Raw genomic sequence first — 22,475 nt, forward strand, 5'->3', positions numbered from 1 at the left:
ATAAATATTTTTGTATAAAACTAACGACCAACACACTTTTCTAATATGATGTACAGGCAATTTTATTTTTATTCTTATTTCAGCTGGAAAAGTTTTGTTTGAATTTTAAAGAGACGATCGTTCGAAGATTTCAATATATTCGAACTGTAGAACGATCAATTCGTATCTACGATATTTCTTTACGTTACTAATCATATCTACGTACGAGTAGATTAAATATTTTTAATGCGATTATCGGATTATTTTATAAAATTGAAAGACGTGGTATTATTGATACATCGTGGTAGTAATTTATCGCACCATCCGTACATTTCGATGTTTTCATATAATACATGTAATATAACGCGTACTGTACATAGGATGCAGCACATAGTATCAGTTTAATAATACTCCAGAGATTTATAAAATGTGCAAATAAAAATGCATTTACTCGTACATTATATTAATCAATAAAAATGTATTATTTAATTTTGCCATACATGAAAAATTATTTCAAATGTATACGAACGCGCGGTATTATTTAAAAAATATTATAAACAAATACTCGCTGTTTCTTTAGAATAGAAATACAATTTTTGTATAAATTTGTCAGTTACGTTTCTATAAATAATGTTGTTGTTAATAGCGTTCAAATTCTATTACGACTCTTTTATTGATTAAAAGTAAACGAAGCCTTGTTTTTCTGAAGTAATATCAGCATTAAACTCCGCTGTTTAATTAATAGATATAGACATTGCCATCGATATGCATTTAGTCGCGTTACAAAATGAATGCATTATGTTGATTCATTTGAAATCTAAGTTTATCGTATCACCGTCAGCACAAGAAAAGTCTTTAAGCTATTAATTTTAAACAAACTTCTTCTAATTCTGTTATTAATTACGTAATTGGATTTTGCAACAAAAATATAACATTCGTCGAAATCTCGCACGTGAATGGATTTTGAAATCGTAATTAATCTCTAAATATAATTAATATCTAAAAATTTAATAATAAAAACTCGTGCAGTGATTAAATTAATTTTACTTTACGTTATTAATATTCCTTTCCCATAAAAAGTCCACGCATATATATCTGCGATAATGCTGTTCAATGCAAGAAACAAATACAAATTTCGTTATTTAAAAAGTTGACATATTAGCACTTAGAGATATGTTAAAGAACTCATGCTCAAGTAAGTTCCGATACAGAAGATTTTCTAGCTTCAAATCTCTTTTACTAATACAAAGCAAGAGAATGAAAGCTTACGCTGCTTATTATTTTTCATGTTGACTTTGGTATTTCTATACGAACGTCATTATAGTCATTCCTATATAGAACTAGAAATTTTCGTATCTTTACATGGAATACACGATTGTTTACAAGCTCGATACCGGGTTTAACCCATTTTCGCAAAAATTCGACGTTGTTGGTTCTCGCACCGAACCACAGAAAAATGTACATCCGATGTCAGAGACACAGGAAATCTCGAGGCTGAGAAGACAATTATCCGCCTAATCGTTTCTTCTAAGTTCCTACCAAAGATCATTTTCTTACACCCCGAGCAAGTTTATCGCGATTTATTTCAATGTCCCTTTATCGCTCTTAGTAATTGGCGAGGAAAGAGTCGATGCGACTTTTCGTAAAAAAGAAGGCGACATTCGACCGAGTTTGATAGTCGATCTCTCGTACGGGTTCCCCCAAGGAATATTTATATTTCGAGAATCTGGTATTCGCATTTATTAGAAGGCTGGAAGGTCGGGCAAACTTCCTTTCGCATATCTCGCTCGCCGTGACTCACTCGATGCATTCTCTCTGTCTTCCTTCCTCTTGTCCTTCCATGATGTGTCCTTTATTTTTAAACCAGGCTCGAGGCTCGCGCAGCCCTGTCTTTCATAGCAATTTACCGCGCTACTCTGTGCCATCGGCTTCGCCAATCGCAATTCTTCCACATTCATCGGCCATAAAGTCAACGCACATATGTACATCGAGGAACCAGCTTCTTCTTCCTCCCACTCAGCCTTCCGAGAGCGCGATAAAAATTGTTTCGAAAACGTTCAGCCTGCCTCTCGGCCCCCACCGCTCGGATATTTCATAGATCGCGCGCTGGAAATTTCGAATGGAATTTCCTTGGAGCGTTCTCATGTCACCCTTGTCCTCTCGTCACGAGCGTACATCCGCTCGACGTTCCATCGAACGCTAATTGGTATTTTTAGACCACACAGATGTATCTATACTTAACATGCCTATTGCGTCATTCTTTATCGCATGAAATTTTATCAGCCAGAATTTTCCTTTCCAGTGTTTTCCTATATTTTGGCTGGCGGGCTTGTTTCCGGTTAACGAAACGACTCGTTCGTAAGATATCGTTGACGGTTTCGTACTCGTGTTACGGTAAATCGATAATTTTCTCGAGCGGAATTAAAATTGAGAAATTTATCGGTTGTTGTTCATTTACAGAGAATTTCAATTAGAGTTGAAAATGGCTAGCGTTATACGCAGGTCGTGTGCTTTCGAAGCGTTTTATGCATCTTATCTTCCTCTTTCGCGCTACAATCCAAAACGATCGCAACGAAGTATATTTGTTCAGGCGCGTGTTTTGTAAATTTCTGACTAATTTAATTCGATTAAAAAGCTGTTCACCGCTGAAAATCAAAATTGTTATTCTCCCAGCATGGTTCATAGAAAATCGTTCGAACATAGTCGTGTTAATTATTCCCGCACCCGTTAGAGTAACTTTAATACGCTAATTTTCACTTTCAAGAATCGCAAAAGTTATTTAATATCCATCGATACGCATACAACTTGCAAATTGGACATTTTTTAGCTTCTCGCTGTTTCACACCGTTTTCAACATTTCAGAGACACGTACATCTTCCTCTCGCTCTCTTACGATTTAAACTCTTTTTTTTTTACTCGCTTGCGTTTCACGTACGCGTATACTTATATACATATACATAGGTCCGTGTTTTCATATCATTTTTTCGTTAAATTCGATCGATGAATTCAAGCGACTGGAATTTTGACGAATTGGAAGAAGAAGGAAGAGCTTGCAGCTCGCTCGTACCGACTGTATCAAACAACAATTGTTAGTGTCTCGTGTTATACGTATCTGTGACTAATGATCTATTCATTAGAATAGTACGCCATTGAGCAATATTAGCCCACGAACAATTTCTGCGTACTTCGTAATTATAACGATCTATTCGTAGAAGTAAGTTGATACACGAAAGAAACACACGCGCCATAACAACGTGTAGAAAAGTCTGCCCATACAAATATCATAATCTCGAAGACTGTTCCACCTACATAATAAAACCTGAAGAAAAAAAGAAGGTCGCTGAGTAGCATATTTTCAGAGGCTAAATAAATACGTAATAAATACTGAAACATTGTCTCGAATATGTTGTTTCAACGAACGTTCGAAACAACGGCCAACGACGGGTTAAAATAAAAATAAAAACGCGTACTCGGACGTAACGGCAGGTATGAGGAATTGTTTAAACGGAAGAAAAATAAAATACACATAGAATAAAAAAATAAAATACTCGGGGGAAAAAGAGGATAATCCGATAGGCACAGAATTATCATGTCTATTTTTTTATCTCGACGAACGAGCGTTTAATGTATACTAATCAACTTACGACGAGTTATATAACTTATGCACCTTATACCACATATATCATAGTATACATTTTAATTACCTATAATTAGTCCAAGCTCAGTATAGATAACATAAAAAGAAGCTGGGGAATATAACGTTGAATTTTTTTAAGACGTTATGTATGATAATCGTATGTTAAACTGTTAAACCAACTGAATCTGTTGTATGAAGCATAGCGCACCTGACAATTTACCTATTAATCTCTTGTCCAAAAGAAGGCATTCGTAATTGGTGATAACTTCTTGTTTAAATCTGCAGGTTGATCTGTAATTTAGAAATTGATAATTGTCGTAAATAAGATGTTTAGTGCTAATAACACAGTGGCTTAACGTAATCGCAATACAATGCAATGGTTGTGAGTAATAGCGTAAAATAAAATTAACAGATCAAAGATACGGCTATGGGTATGTACACGTTCAAGTCGCGTGACGTTATGGAGGCTTAAAGGAACGCATGGTTCTTATGGGCAGAATTTATAATTTAAGTCGTTGCATACGAAATGATCCATTTCGGGAGCGTTTTGAACGTATAAAATTCTAAAGATAATCGATCGGCGCTTTGCGTTCATTATTTTATTATAAGATGGCGGATTGTGTGTTAAAGCGAACCATAGGTCAACATTTTCTTACGTGAGTTTAAACTTGGACACATCGCTTGTGATATTAATATAGCTTTCGAAGAAGCTGCATTGGAAGAACGGACAACCTGATGTTGACGAATAATTTAGATCCGTACGAACATCAAAATTACTGTAACTGTAAAATCTGTAACTGTAACAGTTATAAAGATAAATAAAACATATTGTTTTACTTGTCCTGAATCAAATCGATGAAACTTTAATTACAAAATATTATTTTCAGCGGAATTACGAACGTTGAAAATTTTATTAGCCCCGCGATTAACGCTGCCATACTTCAATCTTGCTCTCATTTTCGCAAACAAAGCAAATGTCCTGTTCGACACAAAACTCGAACGAGGAATCATCCTTACTTTTTTCTTCCGTATTTTCTCCAAACTGAAGATATCTTCGTTAACACTCTCCGTTGGCATGAACGTGTCCTCAAGTTCGCAAGCTAAACGTTAATATTGGTGTCACGCGCAAACCGTTCATTTACGTAAAGTTCAAGAACATGAAATTTTTAGGAAAAATCACCGGCTACTGGTTAAACTTACTAATAAATTTATACGCCAAAGCGTTAATATGAATGTAACTGTGTCGAGAGTATTTCATCAGCAACAACGTAACTCTCCGTACGAGCCATTCACAGATCGTCTTTCTCAAACTTACAAAATTTTCCACATTTTCTTATGTCTTTACCTTACATCCTCGGTATAACCTCCTCGATATTCTCTATGATTTATTTCCTACAATTGTAGCTATACATCCGTACAGAAACACGGTAGCCCGAATATCCCAAGGCAGGCCAGAAGTTGTCGCTAATAAGCGTGCTAACGATTCGGGTAGTTTAGCCGGGGCATGCGACGCCGATGAGATACAGGTGCCTAAATAAACCTCTTAAAACGGGGGGATGTCGTTCACACGATATTGTGCAAACTAATGCTGCCCTTGCTTGCGCGCGACAGTTAGGCGGCGACGAAGAAGGGCGTGTTGGTAAGAGCGGATCGCCTTTTCTCAGCGCGACGCGAACAAAAGGCAGCGGCACTGCTGCCGCTACCGCCACGCTTGCTAAAGACTAAAGAGAACGCGAGAGAGCTGTTGGCCGGCCAATGCATTCGAAAGGGAGAGACGAGAGGAGATCCATACGCGGTGGCTGCATGATAGCACGCAGTAGTGCTGGCTGCTCGCCCGTTTTCATTCATGATTTTCGCGAGGGCGATGCTGGCGCCGTGCTCTGTGTGTACCACCTGCACATCTTCCTTTGTCGCCACCGCCGCCGCCGCCGCCGCCGTTAAGCCACCCCACCTTTTGCTCCGTTTCGTGCTCCGTGTTTGTTGCCGCCCCACCATGTTCAGGGACGTACACCGGCGCGCAAGTGTTATTGTTCTTTCCAAGGAGAACAGCTAAGAGCCCTACAGCTAAAAGGTACAATTAGAATCGAGCGCGTGACCCCGCTCTGCGCCACTCTCCACTGTTTAATTCTCTTACAGCTGGATCGATTTCGGTTTTTCGGCTTTCTTTCCTTCTTCCACTTTAGTTTTACTCTTCAGCGGCTTTCATTCTTTAGCACGTCGAATGCTACGGGGGTCACCGGTGACCGGCGCTCTACTCGTCGCTGGCGCCGTGGGGGCCACCGGTAATCGGCGCGCCAGGATTTGTAGAAATATAATATAATTTGAACGAATATCAATAGTTATAAATTTTGTATTATTACCATCGTTACTACCATGGTGTGACGAAATTAATGCAGTATGAAAGATATAAAAATAGTCTTATTTATACATGAAATATAGAACTATAATATTTCAACATTATATGTAGCGCGTAATAAACAGTTCGTCATGATGCCACGGGCAATTCCTGTAAAACTAGCATGGCATTCGACGTGTTAAACGAAACAGATACGTTAAGTGACGGCGAAAGCAAAGAAATTCGCCGTTTCCAGAGTCTTCTGCATCGCGTAGCTTTCTCGCCAATAGTACACTACGTTATTGTCTTATCTTAATATTGGAAATCGTACTTCAGCATCTAAAGTATGTAGTTCTAGCATTTATGTTTGGTGTCGCGTAGTATATTGTTTCTGTTTTCATTTTCCGAAGTGCAGGATCGATCAAAATTTCGTTCCCTTGCGTAGATACCCAGGGACGAAATCAGGAACGCGTTCCTCTCAAAGAAATTCGAAATTGGAGTCATCGTGTGAAGATGAAGAAGATCAAAACGTGGCGTGTTTCGTACGTGACGATCAATTTTCGAACGACGCGAGGGCAGAAAATTGGGTTAGATGCAGCGCGTATTTCAGACGATGCCATGAGCTGCGCACATTTATATCGCAAACTAGAAAATTTGTATGTGATTCTTGCACAGATCGTGAGATTTGTCTTATTTCATATTTCATATCAACATATTTCCAACGCGCAAAAAACGAATAATACAAACATTTTCTCACCAAAATTAAGGGTACAAATTAGAAACTATACTATATAATTAGAATCTATATCGCAAACTAGAAAATTTGCATGTGATTCTTGTACAAATCGTGAGATTTGTCTTATTTCATATTTCATATCAACATACTTCCAACGCGCAAAAAGCGAATAATACAAACATTTTCTCACCAAAATTAGGGGGAACAAATTAGAAACTATACTATATAATTAGAATCTATATCGCAAACTAGAAAATTTGCATGTGATTCTTGTACAGATCGTGAGATTTGTCTTATTTTATATCAACATATTTCCAATGCGCAAAAAGCGAATAATACAAACATTTTCTCACCAAAATTAGGGGGAACAAATTAGAAACACTTTCTTTTTAACAACTGAAAGACGCGTCCTTTAACACGTATGTTTTTTACTCTGTCTGAATGAACTTTTATAAAACATCGATTACGGATCTTCGTTACTAAGCACTCAAGGCAATCGTACAAATTTTTTCATACGAAGAAATTGATTTTTCGATAAATGCTTACCATATTTCTAGATCCCATATGTCTGGTAAATCTGGTCTGATAAATTTCAGCCTGTTTCATCCACTTTGTTCTGAACTGGATATGTACTTTCCTCGATTCTTGGGATATTTTCAATCTTTTTCAATAATTGGTTCATCTAATTTGGTGCCATTTTAGAATTGTGTGCTGTGTCGTGAATGGTAGGTCAATAGGGTTCACACCACAAAGCAGCTTTTCTTTATAACAGAAATTTGCGCGACAGTCTGTACTCTATTCATTCCTCTATTCTTTACTTTTCTTTCATCTTTCCCTACATCTTTCTTCGCTTGAACCCCATGCTTTACTATTTCCTTACCAGCTACTTAGACGAACATTAACTGTTCACTAAATATGGACGGTGTCAGGTGGCAATATTGAGATGTACAACAAAGAAGATGAACTGAACGAAGCATTTTTTTTAAATATATTTTACATTCCCATACATACGTCATATTTGTATAGCATTGAATAACACGAAATTTATGTAGATGTTATATTTAATAAATGCTATGATATGCGAATAGTATTTGCAAGAGTACGCGCAGTAATTTTTGTAGCCATTGTACATGCACAGTGTCTTGCAACCGAGATGTTGAGAAACGACATTGATCAACACCAAGAAAGTGATGTTGCTAAACTACTTTTTTAAATCTTGCCTTAGACTTTGCTGTCATTTACGTTATCTTCTTGCAATGAATCAGCTTATGGAAACGAGTAATTTGTTTCAAGAGGCAAACATTAGTCGTACACGTATGTAACATAATCGTGAGGCTGATAAAAGATTGAGTTGATCGGTTTGGCTTCCGAGAAGCTCGGTTGATGATACAACCCGGTGAAAGATAATTTCACGTGGCAAAATAAATCCCAAACATAGTGTAAATATTTTCATACGTTTACCTAATAACCTAACACGATAAATAAAAACATAAGTAAATATTGTAAGTTGAGATATAGTTCGGTGTGCACGTAACAAGCACATGTAACGTACTTGTATTTACAGCCAAGTTGCTCTGAATCACAGGCTGGTACAATCGGATTCTATGGTTACAAAAGGTTCTATATAATTTAACGAGGGATTACAACTAAAGTTATAGTTCACGTTAACTTTTGTTATGAGATAGAATTACTGAGATAGAATACAATCTTCAACACAAACGTAACTGGAGGAGTTTAAGAAACATCCATGTTTCTCGTGGTGTTAAAAAACTGGTAGCTAAAATTGGTTTGATTAGGTTGATTTGAAAAATTGCTGTTTAACATTCAACTAATATGTGAGATAATAGCTGCAAATCAAAGGTTAATATTTCGTCTTACTCAAGTTGACTGGTTCAAATTATCCGAATAAAAAGCTACCAGCGATGATAAAGTAAAGAAACGTTTGCAGAAAGTTAGATGGCCAGCTTTCAGCTAACTTGTATAAAGAGCAAAGAGGTGTAAACGAACGGTTCGGCAGTTTATACAGGTGACAATCTGCAACGAGAATGACGAGGCTAATTTCATGGATTATCAAATCGAACAGCTCACTTAAAGTACGGTTCGATTAAATGGCGAGCAACTCCTTGCGGAAAAAATTAATTTGCACACTTCCGAGCGTATGATCCGATAAGGGTCGAATTAATCGGCTTGCAACCTATTTAATGTCGGCGTTATTATTAGCAAGAAAGAGGAAAAGAAATGGTATATACTAGTTGCAACGGCCGATAGTGTTAGTTTATGAGCGAATTATTACTCCATTATAGCAGCGGCTGCGAGATATCATAGCATCGACTATTTACAGCGGAATTGTGACTCGAAAGTTCGACTGAAATTCGTATTAATTCGTTTGCAGAGTCCTCGCTGAATTTTCGTTGGATTCTTCTCTCCTCCGAATTATTCCGCAACGATTTACGTGTAATCTTCTGTCCATTACCGATATGTTGGAAGGTGTTTATTATCATTAATAAGTAGATTCGAACAATGTATGGCAGGCTGAAAATCATAACGATGTAAATGAAGATATTGAGAATTTTATCGTGTATTTCAGCTCTTAAAAGTATCGTGGTTTTACCTTTATAATTAAGTTAGTCATAACTTTATTCTCTGCCGCGATACGTCTTCATGGCCTAAAAAAAATATAAATTTGTATAGTAATAAATACAGAACATTATTTTGTAATATTAAATAACCGTTTATTTACGTCATTATGATCTTCCGTTGTACATATATGAAGACATTGCTTGAGATTTAAACCCCTCCCCTAAAAAAATGAATAGCACAAAGTAATTTTTAATCTTATAGTAGCCGTGCGCGAGTTTTACAAATTCGTAGAAAAATCGTTGCAACAAGCGTGTAAAATTATTAGTTAAAAAAATTAATAACGAAACGTTTTAATTAAAATTTTAATAAAATCTCTGACTACGTTTTTACTGTGTTAAAGAGAAATGCATATTCCGCAAACATAATTAACTGAAACTAGTAAACTCGACAGAAAATATGTTAAACTATAATATAATAAATTTCGAAAGCTGCAACTGCAATTATGACGTAAAAATATTTTACGAAAGTGATTTTCAGAAAGTCAATTTCTGATTGAATGTCTTAACGTAATTATCAACGGTGGCCGAAAAACCACACCATAGTATTTATTGTAGCATTTACATACTAATTAATTAGGCCCGAGTAATATCCAAATAGATGCAGAGAGAAAAAGAAATTAGTACAATGGCGAACAGAAGAAAATTTATAAAACGAGAAGCATAAAAAGGAAATGTAACTTTACAAAACGAGCGTTGCTAATCCGGTAAAAGATTGTCTCAGTGCAAAAGTTACTGAAATTCATAATATATCAACATGAAACTTTAACGTTAAATTTCCTGTCATTTTTATACTCTATCGTATGGCCAAAACGCAGAATGGACCTGACAGAAAAAAATACTGTTGGAAAATAACTACATGAGTCGGTATTTCTACGAAATTTTACGTATTTCGAAGATTCAGATACGAAAGGATACAGGGAAGAAGAGAGACGATGGTACGTCCCTAGTGTTGGTGTCACTTCCCATTTCGGGTTGGTGGCTCGGTTTTTCGTCGTAGATGTTCGTATGCTTCCGCCGGCGACCCGGAAAGGCACGAGGCGCGCGTCGGCCTCTGCGCGGAAATTGTCGAACGAGCGATGGAGGTCGGCGGAGGTCGGCCAACTCGAACCACGCTGCGGCGTCGATTCGATTCTCGATACGCGTAGCTGTCGCTCGGAAAATCGTTGGGCCGGCTTTTGTCGTCCACGTGTTCTCACGGGAACTTTGGCCGTTTCTTGCTACGAACCGAGCAACGCGGATCATGCAAATGCAAGTATTAATATGCGACCCGGCGAGTAACTTACGCAACCGTTAATAACTCGTAATGTTTGTAGACAGCCGTACATCCGTATTCTATTAACGAGTGATAATGTAATACGATATTTGTCATTGGAACGGTTTGTACATAGAAGCAGGACGGCTCAATATTACCTATTTTTCAGTTGTTTCCCTTTCAGACACCAAGATACGAGGCAGAAACGAGTAACTGGATCGCTGTATTAATTATCGAATAGCGAGCACCAGCGCTTTGTTGCAATCGATACTTTCTCTCGTTCTTTGATCGCACAAGTATCGATGATATTTTCAAATTATTCGATTCTGCTTTAATGCAGTTTACGACGCACTATTTGACAAAGTGTGGCGGCGTATAATAATTGAGTTTACGTGTTTGATTGTTGAACGTTGCTTGTGTACGAGCACAAATAGCGTTACTTAACACGCAGTACCGTGCTACTTGTTTTAATTGCTATTGGTATCCTATTGGTTAACACCAAAATTCTCTGTTTATGTTTTTTACGCTCCTTTCGTTACATAACCTTAAATTTGCATTCGCAGGAAAAATTCGGCACTCATAACGATTTTAAAGCCTCGATTATATAAACGTCGATATAAGTCGAATTAATCGACTCGGAATCGTTGAGTAACGAGTGGCAAGTAGCTTCAACTGGATACTTAATAAAAAATGGATACCTGAAAACGTCGTAAAAATATCCGAAGCTAGTCATCAGACATAAGAAAGAATATGAAAATGGTCTTAGAATGTTTGCAAAAACGGTCGATGATTTGCTCGCTACGATTAAACCGAAAGTTGGGTAAAAGTCGACTTAGCTTAGAGAACTCGTATAATAATTAAGAGAAGGTCGACGCTGGAAATAGAACGTTATCTAATAACCATTTTTCTTTTTAGTTGAAGAAATAACAAAGAATGGCTAAGAGAACTCTTCGCTTAAAACCCGAAGAAACGTTTCAAGTGTGCTGAATTTAGATAATTTGAACGAGACGAAACCCAGCCATGGAATTGGATCTAAAAATTAAAGTTACTTAATTTTAGTGTTTCGTTTTTATTTATATTTTGCACTCTACGTGACATAGAATTTTTTTTATATAAATATAGAATATAAAGTAACGTTAAATATTCTGAAAGAAACGTAGACCAAATGTAGTAAAACCTGTTCTGATTATTTATTACGACATCAGTCGAGAATCGACGCCCTAAAATTTGAAAATTCTTGACATAGGTCCTGCTATTTTTGGTATAACTAAATAATTGCACTTTCAATTGAATTGCTACGCGTATACCAATAATATCGAATAATCTCGAAAAGAGATGGATGGAATCTACTTACTGATTTATTAAATTGATTCCTCAAATTGACCACAAAGATACATCACAGTACATGGTTGGCTGTAAATATTAGGACACCTAATCGTTATACGTACATTTGCTGAAAAATGGCAAATTTTACCATGCTTAGTGCTTTTAGTATTACGTACGACACGATAATTTGTAATAAAGTAACCAGAGAATAAAAACAGTGGAAAGCCACTTGTACCAAATTGCCAACGATGTATTTACAGTCTATCGAAGTTTATTTCTAGAAAAATGATTATTTTGTTAAGAAATAAGTTGATTGCAATTACCGTGACAAAACAGCACTGGTACATCGCACGTTTCACAGACAGATTTCACAGATACGTACTATCTGGTAACATTTGTTCCAGTAAATACACAGCTTTAGCCGATTTATCCTAATAATACGTAATGGCAAATGTAACGCACGCGATAGAATAGCTTCGTTACGTATGAATGAAATTTATAAATTCATCGGTCGATTAAGCCGAATCGTGAAAGTACGAGTAACCCAGAAAAAGTCGATTACCTCGGCAATGTTCGCTTATTAATGATTCACAAACTTGTTACAGGTACTGGTGAATCCGGCAAATCCACCTTCATTAAACAGATGAGAATTATCCACGGGTCTGGTTACTCGGACGATGACAAGAGGGGGTTCATTAAACTCGTGTACCAAAACATTTTCATGGCCATGCAGTCCATGATCCGGGCGATGGACCTCCTCAAGATCCAGTACGCCTCATCTGCGAATATAGTGAGTATTTTTATCGGTGACCCTGGGCTCCCTTCTCCCCGTGTTAATTATGGTAACCAAGTGCAACTCAAAAATGTGTTGTTTCCATGCGATCCTAGGAAAAAGCAGAGCTCGTGCGAAGCGTGGACTTCGAGACAGTTACAACCTTTGAAAGTCCATACGTAGAAGCAATCAAAGATTTATGGGCGGATAGTGGTATCCAAGAGTGTTACGACCGCAGGCGAGAATACCAGCTCACAGACTCCGCTAAGTAGTAAGTACCGTCTGGCCGTGTCTTTGCCATTTACTTGCCCCTGAGGAGAGCGTATCTTTTTTCACCTCGTTCCACTCGACATCATTGTTCGGTTAGCAGTCCCAACGTGTCGGTCCCTAAACGTGTACCCAAGTACAGGCCTGTCTGTATAAACGCCTGTAACGTCTAAATATGAAGAATCCGTTGTAGAGAAATATTTGATGGAACGTTGAAGGTTTGCACCGACTGCTAGGTTTCTATTTAATAAGCGATCCATTTACTCATGTGAATGGTTTACTCGATATCTGGTTGATTCGATATTTGTTCGTTGAACGAGATTATAATATTTGGGAATGCCAGATGTCCCGTGTATCAGGTATTGAGAACATGATGTTTCAGTTACCTATTGGAGATAGATCGAGTCGCAGCAAGGGGCTACCTCCCAACAGAACAGGACATTCTTCGTGTGAGAGTGCCTACTACTGGTATAATTGAATATCCTTTTGACTTGGAAGAAATTCGATTTAGGTATGTCTCGCCATGCAAAGGAAGACGCTGCCTGTGCCTGTGATCTACTTACATTGGACTCTTTCTGCATCGTGGCTGCATGTATTGTGACTCACCGATTTCATTGTACATGGAATCCATCATTCGTTTCGTTTCTCCTTTCTCACTGGCGTCTCGCGAGTTCCATTGATACCTCCGGTTTTATGACGTGCCGTGGTTCTCCTGTACGAAATTTCGTCTCTCGCGACGACGAGAAAATTTCGTGCTCTGTATGCGGAGAGAAGACACAACGCAAGGTGTTCCTCTTCTAGCGGAGGATGGGCGCACACGGTCTTCTCTCGATCAATCGTACTTATTTACAAGGAACATAATAGCTTTGCGGTGAACGATGTAAACTGTCCCACTGTCAGTTACCATGTGTCATAAAACTGTAAGAATAAATCAATGAACTTTGCACTTGAGAGAATTCTTACAGGCTGGGGACAACGAGCATGTGTCAAATGTTTTGCGATATTCCTCTCCTCGTAATCACCTTTAATACATGCATGGGCATGCACTATCAGACTGTGGCTTCGTTTGTTTTGCAGTTATCTTAGTGACCTAGAACGTATCGAAAAGCCTGACTTCCTTCCTACCGAACAAGACATTCTTCGGGCTCGAGCTCCTACTACTGGCATTATAGAATATCCGTTTGATCTGGACTCCATCATATTTAGGTACTAACACACATTACTTGAACTTGACTATACGTTTAGAAGTATACTATACTAACTTAGTATCGTACTAACCTGGAGTAATGGATTAGTATCAAAATACCTGTGTGAGTTTTTTTTTTTAATACGGGTAGACACTTTTATTTTATTCCTATCGTGTCATGTATTTTTTGTCTGTACATTATCGCAATACCATTTATTTATGTTAATCATTTTTTTCTCCCTCGATCGTATATAGTTTCTTAAGTATTATCGCGATTTGTTGTAATGTAAATAATATTCTTTTATACATAAGTTATCACGTATAGAAATAGACTTTATAAGTTACAGAGGTAAAATAGAAGTAGCAGGTAATTAATAAGTTATCATTTATAACGTAACGTAATAATAGTAATATTTACTATTTTATACCTTAAAAATTGACAAGGTGAGTGAACACGTAGATAACTTCTTATTTAAAAAGAAAAACAGGATTATGTTATTTACTATATATTTTATAGCTGATTCTTCCTGTTTCGTTCTCCTTTCTTCTCTTTTTTTTTGTTTTTTTTTCTCTTCAATTTTTATCCTTCGTTTGCTTTAAATAGCTCATTGTTTGCATGTTTTTCCATGAAATTTCTATTCAGAAAATATAATATTACGACATTTGACTAATGAATCGTATGAGTAATTTAAATTCTGAATGTGAAATTAGGAATTATTTACAAACTGCACTTAACAAATTGATAAATATCGGATAACAGTTTGCGCTTTAGTTTGATTAATATTGTAGCAAATATTTAAGTCGTAAGTGAAAAGATGAACGATATTACATAAGTATATTTTACAGGATGGTAGACGTTGGTGGACAGAGATCAGAAAGAAGGAAGTGGATCCACTGTTTCGAGAATGTCACTTCTATCATCTTTTTAGTAGCTTTAAGTGAATATGATCAAATTTTGTTTGAATCGGAAAATGAGGTAAATACTATTACAATATTTCTTTCTCTTATTTTCTAGTTTACCCATATAAAGCATATCATTAACTAAATCATATCATTGTAACTTGTTGTTACCATTTTTCAGAATCGAATGGAAGAAAGTAAGGCTTTGTTCAAAACAATTATTACATATCCTTGGTTCCAACAATCTTCTGTTATTCTGTTCCTAAACAAGAAAGATCTGCTCGAGGAGAAGATTATGTACTCTCATCTTGTTGACTATTTTCCTGAATATAATGGTAGGTATATAACACCAATATTTACTTTTGGAAATTATACTGTATAATAACATTCACAACATTAAACTTATTAATGTTTGTGAATCTTTAGATTGATACGTACAACATCCTATGTAATATACTGGATGTTTACTATTGTTCACTATGTATGAACGAAAATCTACCAGTTGATGCGAGATGTGATTTTACATAGAAAGTTCTCATACAAACACATAATAAAATTCAATAATTTATTAATAAAGGTTGATAATCTTTGTTAATTTTAATATACTCGGTTTAGAATGAATTTTATCTTCAGAAATGATTATGTTTCTTTATTCTATCCAGGAAGATAAATTAATTTTTCAAAACACAGTAGACAATTCCATTATTGAACATTGCAAATAGATTTTTAATTTCTATATTTCTAGTTAATATAATTATTCCAACATTATACATAGATATTTGATTTTTAATCCATTTTTATTAAATCTTTGTAATTCACTACTAGTGATTTGGAAATACTTTTTATGCGGTATTTTATCTTTAATAAATAGAAAAATAAATTGGATTACCATGTTTTGAAAAATATCGCAGAGAAGGCTCTTAAAGTAATATAGAAGTTATAATATCATAATATTATTAAGTATATCATAAAATGTGAAACATGAAACACCTTCGGATGAATTGTCAATATGTTCAGAGAATCAGGCTTAGAATTATTTTGCATTGCTCTGGAGCGTACTATTCAGTTTATTATTAGTAAGTGAACAAGTTGTATGGTATAGGCCCTAAACAACAAGATGTACCAGCAAGGGAATTCATCTTAAAGGTGTATCTCAGTACGAATCCTGATCCTGACCGCATGTGCTACTCTCACTTCACGTGTGCGACAGGTCTGTTTAAATATAACACATCCTGGCAGAAATTGTAGATGTTTTGTAGAGAATTTTCTAAATTGAGCCAGTAACTATACATCATAAAGTTGTAACTGTATCCTTAAAGCTTAACCCTTTCTGTATTATAGAACAGCTATTTTCCGTATTTCGACATTACCTTTCATTCATTTTATCAATAATAAGTGATTCAACTTTTCCATAAAACCATACCAGAACAACTTACATGCATAAATAGAGATTTTAGTTTTTGCTTTAGGGAAATTTATTTACTTTAGAATTGATTTTCAAAGCATTTTGACATAAACATTCCTTAGAATTTTCCAGACGTATCTAATTAGATCTAATTTAAATAATCTAATTAAAATGTGTTATATTTTCTTAATCTGATAAAATGAAAACGTATATTAAGCTTACATAAGAGATTTGTATTTGACTGATAATAACTTTAAAAGGTTTCTTTGAGAGTTAATAGAACTAATTGAATAATTTGTCCTTCAGTATTTATTGGATTTGGATATAAACTTCATTGATTTAGTAAATCAGATAAAGTGGATTTGATAATAGTTTCAACATACAAAAAAAATTTTTTTTCTCCATGAAAACATAATTTTTACCTTCTGTATCTAATTTTCTCTTTAATCTTTACATATCATTTTAATGTATATTAGTTTATATATTGTAGTAAAATAATTGAAATTAATTTTAGTTTTCTGTTATTATTATATTTTTGTGTTCTAAAAGTATTTTATTATAGATAGTATAAATCTTGTAATTTTATGTTATTAATATTAATTAATATTTGAGTTGGTTTCAATCAGATTTTAAAATAATATCCCACTGATATTATATAATTAAATTGGGAGAAAAAAGATAGTATGCGCTTGAATAAATATAAATAGAAGTAATTGTCAATTCGTATGCTTGCTTATATATTTCACAGGCCCACAAAGAGATGCCATACCTGCTAGAGAATTCATTTTACAGATGTTTGTCGAATTGAATCCAGATATTGAGAAGATTATATACTCACATTTTACGTGTGCCACAGGTAGGCTGTTAGTAATTGATGCTAATGTGCATTTGTTTTTGCTTCTTAACATTATGTATGTTGTGTAAGATAATTTGCATGTTGCCTATATTCTACAGCAGGTACGTAATTCTTATCTTAATGGTTATTTACTTCAGGAAAATCAATCTATTTTATAGTGTCAAAAACTAATACTATTATGCAATTTAATTTTAAAAAATTCTTAATTACCTATTTTTTGAATGTTTATTATTCACATCATAGTTAATAATCTAAACATACTATTAGATTGATTTTCTGTCTGATTTGATGTTTCAAATCGATATTAACATTAAAATGTGGTTTATTATTGCATGCTGCGCTTATGGGATTATTCATCAGACACGGAAAACATTAAGCTTGTATTTTGTGCCGTTAAAGATACAATTATGCAAACTGCACTTAAAGAATTTAATCTTGCCTAAAGGACAATTTTTGCATTTACATATGATCTTTAATGTGTTTCTTTTATTGCGAATATATACAGATTTTTTACAAAATGACTATTAATGTTTAGTCATGAGTTGGAAAATCAGAAGTAATAATAGAGTAACATATTCTGTGTGCAAAATTTTGAGACTGCCAATCTGTTCCCTGCATAATATTGTTCACGCATAAATCATTTCAACATAATAATCAATTGTTACTGAAGTGAAATGCAGTGAAACGTAGTAAAAAAAAAATATTTGGTTTATTAGTATTACAGATTGAGTAAAGTAGTTTTTTTCAGTAATACCATATTATTTCACTAGTAAAAGAAAGTACTTTTATTTAATTAATGAAATTCAAAACAGTTATCATAAGATATAATATATTTTAATCATGCAGAATACCATATAACAGAACTTAAATTAGTATAATCAATTTCATAACTGGTTTTAATTTTAATTCATAAGTGCTAAACTTACAAGGTCATTGGAAGGAATACTATGCTCTGCACAAAGTTTTAATGCATGGGTTATACAAACAATATTTATTTGCACATACTGTTTGATCATACTGTAATAATTTCTTAAGTTTCTAAATTTAGTTAAACAAGTTTATTTTATTTTAAAAAATGCTACTAAAGTATTTTATGCATTCTTTCAATAACGGGTTTCTGTAATTTATTTAACAAAGCACAGTTAAATGTGTAAAACAATAACGCACTGCTGAAAATAATTAAAGGATGATATTCCACTCATTTTGATCTTTATACCTACTTCTTGTGTCTGTACATTTTTGTTTAATTATTATCTTAAAGTCAATTCTTATCACAGAATCATACGAGTAACATTTCAATCTATCAAGCCTGGAGGATATCTTTACTTCTATTTGCTTGATCGATGCAACAGAATACTTTGTAAGAGCAGTCCCCTAATTGTTTCAAGCAGTGTATATTTCACGTTTGTGGGAGTGTGGAACATACTTTGTTCTTCAATGGCATGTGATAACTATTGCATTACATATATAGCTTTCTTTTCTATTATATATACTTTTATAAAATTTCTGCAATTAATTGTAACTTCTCTAATTTGTTATGTTCAATTGTCAGTGATAAGGATTATAGAAATTGTTATAAATTTATGTGCTTCAGTTATTTAATTTAAATATATCATTCTGCAATATAATTAATTTCTTTAATGATTCCTATAATATAAATTATATTATATATGTGTCAGTGTTTTTGTGAATTTTTATATATAGAAGATAAAAATTGCATGTTGCATGTGTATGAACTTCAAACTTATTCTCACCCTTCACTTAAGGGTAAGTTGATTTGTCATATACTGTTGTATTACTATTCAATGAAAGATATTAATTATTCAAGGTTTCAACGTTTCTAAACAATTTTTAATGGTCACTAATGCTTTTTGCTTAATTAACTGATTAACTGCATTATTATTGTTCAAGTTCATAAATTATAAATGTTTATACTTGTTTTCTCTTACAGATACAGAAAACATCAGATTTGTATTTGCAGCAGTGAAAGACACCATTCTGCAGTTAAACTTAAAAGAATATAATTTGGTTTAGATGGCAATATACAAAATTCAGGATGGACTCAAGAATTTTTCTTATACCCTGACCAAGGTATCAGTGTGAACTCTGTTAAGTTAGAAATGGGAAAGACGAAAAAGGCAGAAAATGAACAGTAATTTGTGGTGCCATCAGCGTACTGTCGCTGCTCCATTACAAGTGTACCAACTATTGATTAGTAAAATTTATAACGGAGGTAACAGCGATGAACAAATATGGACCTAAATCTGAGCGTTATACGTTCTTTCCTAACCTTCTCACTGTCAATACCAACAAATTGATTTAGTTTCGTACTCTATTTGTTGAATTTATTACCTTTTTATAGATTAGTTTAGTCAATCATGCCTGGCTGACTGCGTAATCGTCTAATTTTTATATAATAATACCACGAGCAACACATCAATAAACGTATAAGATAGAGTGCAGCCATGCCATAAAATGTCTGTCCAAGTGTTCATCTCAAATCAAGAGATCTCAGCAAGAAACTGAAGAGAAGAAGGACAAATGCTTTTTAATCACAAGTAGTCGGTGACACAAGTGAGAGCAATTTTAGTGCCATTTACTAGTGTGGTGTTTTTATTGCAGTCCTTCCTTAGATGCAAAAAGCCAAAGTGTTTTTTTATCTGTGCCAGAAGCAAGTCAAAGTTCTTTCTGCATGTGACTCGAATTCATAATTCATCGTATAAATATTGTTATATATAATATATAAAATGAAACATAGGTTAGCATTGAAGAAAGCAACATGAAACCATCAAGAAGGAAACTTTACCACCCTTCAATATTAAGAAATTATTAGAAAACATCTGTTTGATGTGATTTTAGGTAATTTAGGAGGTGAAAGGTTGCAGATTCTTCTGCTGTCTTTTTTCTCCGTAGGCTGTGTAAAAAATGTGAGGGCTGCGATCTCATACCATACAGTTATAAGTCTGCAATTTACGAACGACGTAAAAGTCTTAATTACGACACTGGTTTTCCTTTCATCCAGCCCTCGCCTATTGACACAGCATCGCGCAACTAGGGACATGGTTTAAGAACGTATGGCCCTAGTTCGCATTGTATCCAGATTACGGTGTATGTATGTATGAACTGCTCACTGCCTGCGCTCGCTCATGCTGGCTAGCGCGCTGCCCACTGCTTGTATTCTCTAATGGTTCAATTGACTGCTGTTTGTGCCACCTTTTGATGTTCTACCGAAAGAATATTTGTATAAAGGTGATAGAAACTGCTTTGCACAAACCTAGAGAGTACTTGCACAATAAACTTTATGGTGTTGGTCAAATCAGTGAATTAGGGTATGACGCTTTGACACGTATATCCTGAATGTCTAATCCTGATACTGCTAACACTCCACGCACACTGGGCAGCGTATGTCATACCCACTTTGGTTGAAACACTGAATTTATATGAAAGAAAAAATATATAAATACATTGAATAAAATATAATATTAAGAGATAATAACAAATAATATTGAATAATAATAATAATATTAGTAATAATAATATTAATATAATAATAATAATAATAATATTAATAATAATAATATAATATTAATAATACTGCTTGGTTTTCAATGAGAGTGTGTGATTAAAGAGAGTAAGGCAGAAGAAATAAATGTGTATTCAAAATGAGAAAAATGGTAGTAAAAATGAAAGAAAGAGAGAAATGGAGGGAGGAGAAGAGGATAAGAGTTAGAAAAAGGAAGACAGAGAGGGAGAGAGTGGTGAAAGAGAGAGAGCGAGAGAGGGAGAGGAAGAGAGAGAGAGAGAGAGAGAAAGAATGGGAGTGAGAGAATGAATTTAGATGTATGATATGTATGCAGAATGTATGAAACATTTTAACAAAAGATAAAAATTGATTGAGACGAACAGGCTTTCTTTCGCCTGATTCAAGAATGTGCGAGTGGCGCGCAAATTTGTGGCTATAGTTCATTTGTAAATCATTTTTTGTCAAAAGTATACATTTTTCTGAAAGCATAATATGTTGAGTATTCTTTCTGTGTGTATAAAATGTAAACACCTACCACGCCCAAAATGAAATCAATGTTTCTAACTTATTTATAATAAATAATATACATTAATGATAAAAATAAACGCAGTTTGTGACAGTAATATCGATGCATGATACCGCATTTACCTCGTATATTTACCTGAAAATATAGTGATCCTTGAATAAAATAATAATCCCTGATCCTGTTTATATGAAAAAAGTGTTTAATTATGTATCCTAATAAAGAAGTTATATTTAAAGTTTATTAAGTTATATTTTGTTTTCGTTATGTAAGAGCTGTTACCGTTTATTAAAAAAAAATATATTTTCGTTCAAGAATGTACTGTGAAATTCTTATTACCGCTTTTTACATAATCTTATTATAATACATAACAATCAAATCGAATGGAAATTTTATTCATTTTATTTATTATAAATTACCATATCACTTCTTATTTAAGGAATTATTTCAACGAATTAAATTTATACGAAAAGAAGTAGTAGTTATTCACCTTTCTAATTATTTGAATCTATCAAACTGGTTAACAATAATTCCTTTAATCATTCACTGATTCGAATAGTTAATTTTGCTATTTAAAAAGTAGATAACATTTTACATATCAAATAATAAGTAGTGTATGATAACATCTTTAGTTTGAAAGTTCAAAAATTACCATTTTATTAATGTAACAGTATTTTTATAAGAAAGAGATAAAATTTTATAACATAATGTTCTAATCTCCTATACCTGTGTAAGAAATGATTAACAAGCACATTTTAACTATATTTTAACTATATGCTATATATGTTACATAAATTTTGTTTAAAGTATGTGATATAATCAAATCATCTTTGTACATAAACAGAATAGTAATATATTAGTAAATTGCAGATTTATAGGAAATTCACAATTGCTAAAATCCACATAATATACAAAAATATAAAAATATAAGTGCAAAATATCCAAAGTATAATAGTTATTATAATATCCAGTGGATGAAATAGATTTCTACTTAGACTTCGTTTATTTAATTAGCGTTATAAAAGTACGCATGTGCATGAAAATCCGCAGTTTATATATTAGCCGTGAGTTATTAGGGATTTGTAATTGGCGCACAAAAATGTAGCCATACTACGTACGCCAATGAGGAAGCGGGCCGC

At 34.2% G+C, this 22,475-nt stretch overlaps 2 protein-coding genes and 1 long non-coding RNA gene across 28 annotated transcripts in view; 1 reads left to right on the plus strand and 2 right to left on the minus strand.

Moving 5' to 3' along the window:
- LOC122571675 overlaps positions 1 to 5,917 on the minus strand; it is a 30,774-nt gene extending 24,857 nt beyond the window's left edge. For 4 of the 18 annotated variants that reach the window (XR_006318162.1, XR_006318160.1, XR_006318161.1 and 1 more), the window contains exons 1-4: positions 4,817 to 5,812; positions 4,488 to 4,716; positions 4,273 to 4,413; positions 3,825 to 3,907 (exon numbers count right to left, since the gene is read on the minus strand). Coding sequence is in view for 4 of the 18 variants with exons in the window: in XM_043735739.1 (XP_043591674.1) it covers positions 3,825 to 3,907; positions 4,273 to 4,413; positions 4,488 to 4,716; positions 4,817 to 4,874 (511 nt within the window). In the remaining 14 variants the exon portion in view is untranslated. Of the gene's footprint in view, positions 1 to 1,780; positions 3,908 to 4,272; positions 4,414 to 4,487 lie in introns of all 18 variants that reach the window. The other 14 variants (XR_006318163.1, XR_006318166.1, XR_006318164.1 and 11 more) reach the window with 14 other exon arrangements.
- Positions 1 to 21,436, plus strand: part of LOC122571673 (guanine nucleotide-binding protein G(q) subunit alpha) — a 61,544-nt gene extending 40,108 nt beyond the window's left edge. Inside the window, exons 2-9 of one of the 9 annotated variants that reach the window (XR_006318159.1) lie at positions 12,510 to 12,694; positions 12,793 to 12,947; positions 14,021 to 14,149; positions 14,976 to 15,105; positions 15,211 to 15,364; positions 17,183 to 17,290; positions 19,242 to 19,523; positions 19,653 to 21,436. Coding sequence is in view for 8 of the 9 variants with exons in the window: in XM_043735738.1 (XP_043591673.1) it covers positions 12,510 to 12,694; positions 12,793 to 12,947; positions 13,326 to 13,454; positions 14,021 to 14,149; positions 14,976 to 15,105; positions 15,211 to 15,364; positions 17,183 to 17,290; positions 17,651 to 17,733 (1,073 nt within the window). In the remaining variant the exon portion in view is untranslated. Of the gene's footprint in view, positions 1 to 12,509; positions 12,695 to 12,792; positions 12,948 to 13,325; positions 13,455 to 14,020; positions 14,150 to 14,975; positions 15,106 to 15,210; positions 15,365 to 16,131; positions 16,240 to 17,182; positions 17,291 to 17,650; positions 18,919 to 19,241 lie in introns of those variants that run through there. The other 8 variants (XM_043735738.1, XM_043735737.1, XM_043735734.1 and 5 more) reach the window with 8 other exon arrangements.
- On the minus strand, positions 7,193 to 11,397 carry LOC122571679. Its single transcript, XR_006318175.1, has 4 exons — positions 10,737 to 11,397; positions 9,428 to 10,658; positions 9,299 to 9,353; positions 7,193 to 9,219 (listed from the first exon to the last, which is right to left on the minus strand). It is a non-coding gene; the product is annotated as an uncharacterized LOC122571679 (long non-coding RNA).
- Positions 21,437 to 22,475: the final 1,039 nt, after the last annotated feature.

The sequence above is a fragment of the Bombus pyrosoma genome, linkage group LG10, assembly GCF_014825855.1.
Source record: "Bombus pyrosoma isolate SC7728 linkage group LG10, ASM1482585v1, whole genome shotgun sequence".
Classification (NCBI taxonomy): Eukaryota; Metazoa; Arthropoda; class Insecta; order Hymenoptera; family Apidae; genus Bombus; species Bombus pyrosoma.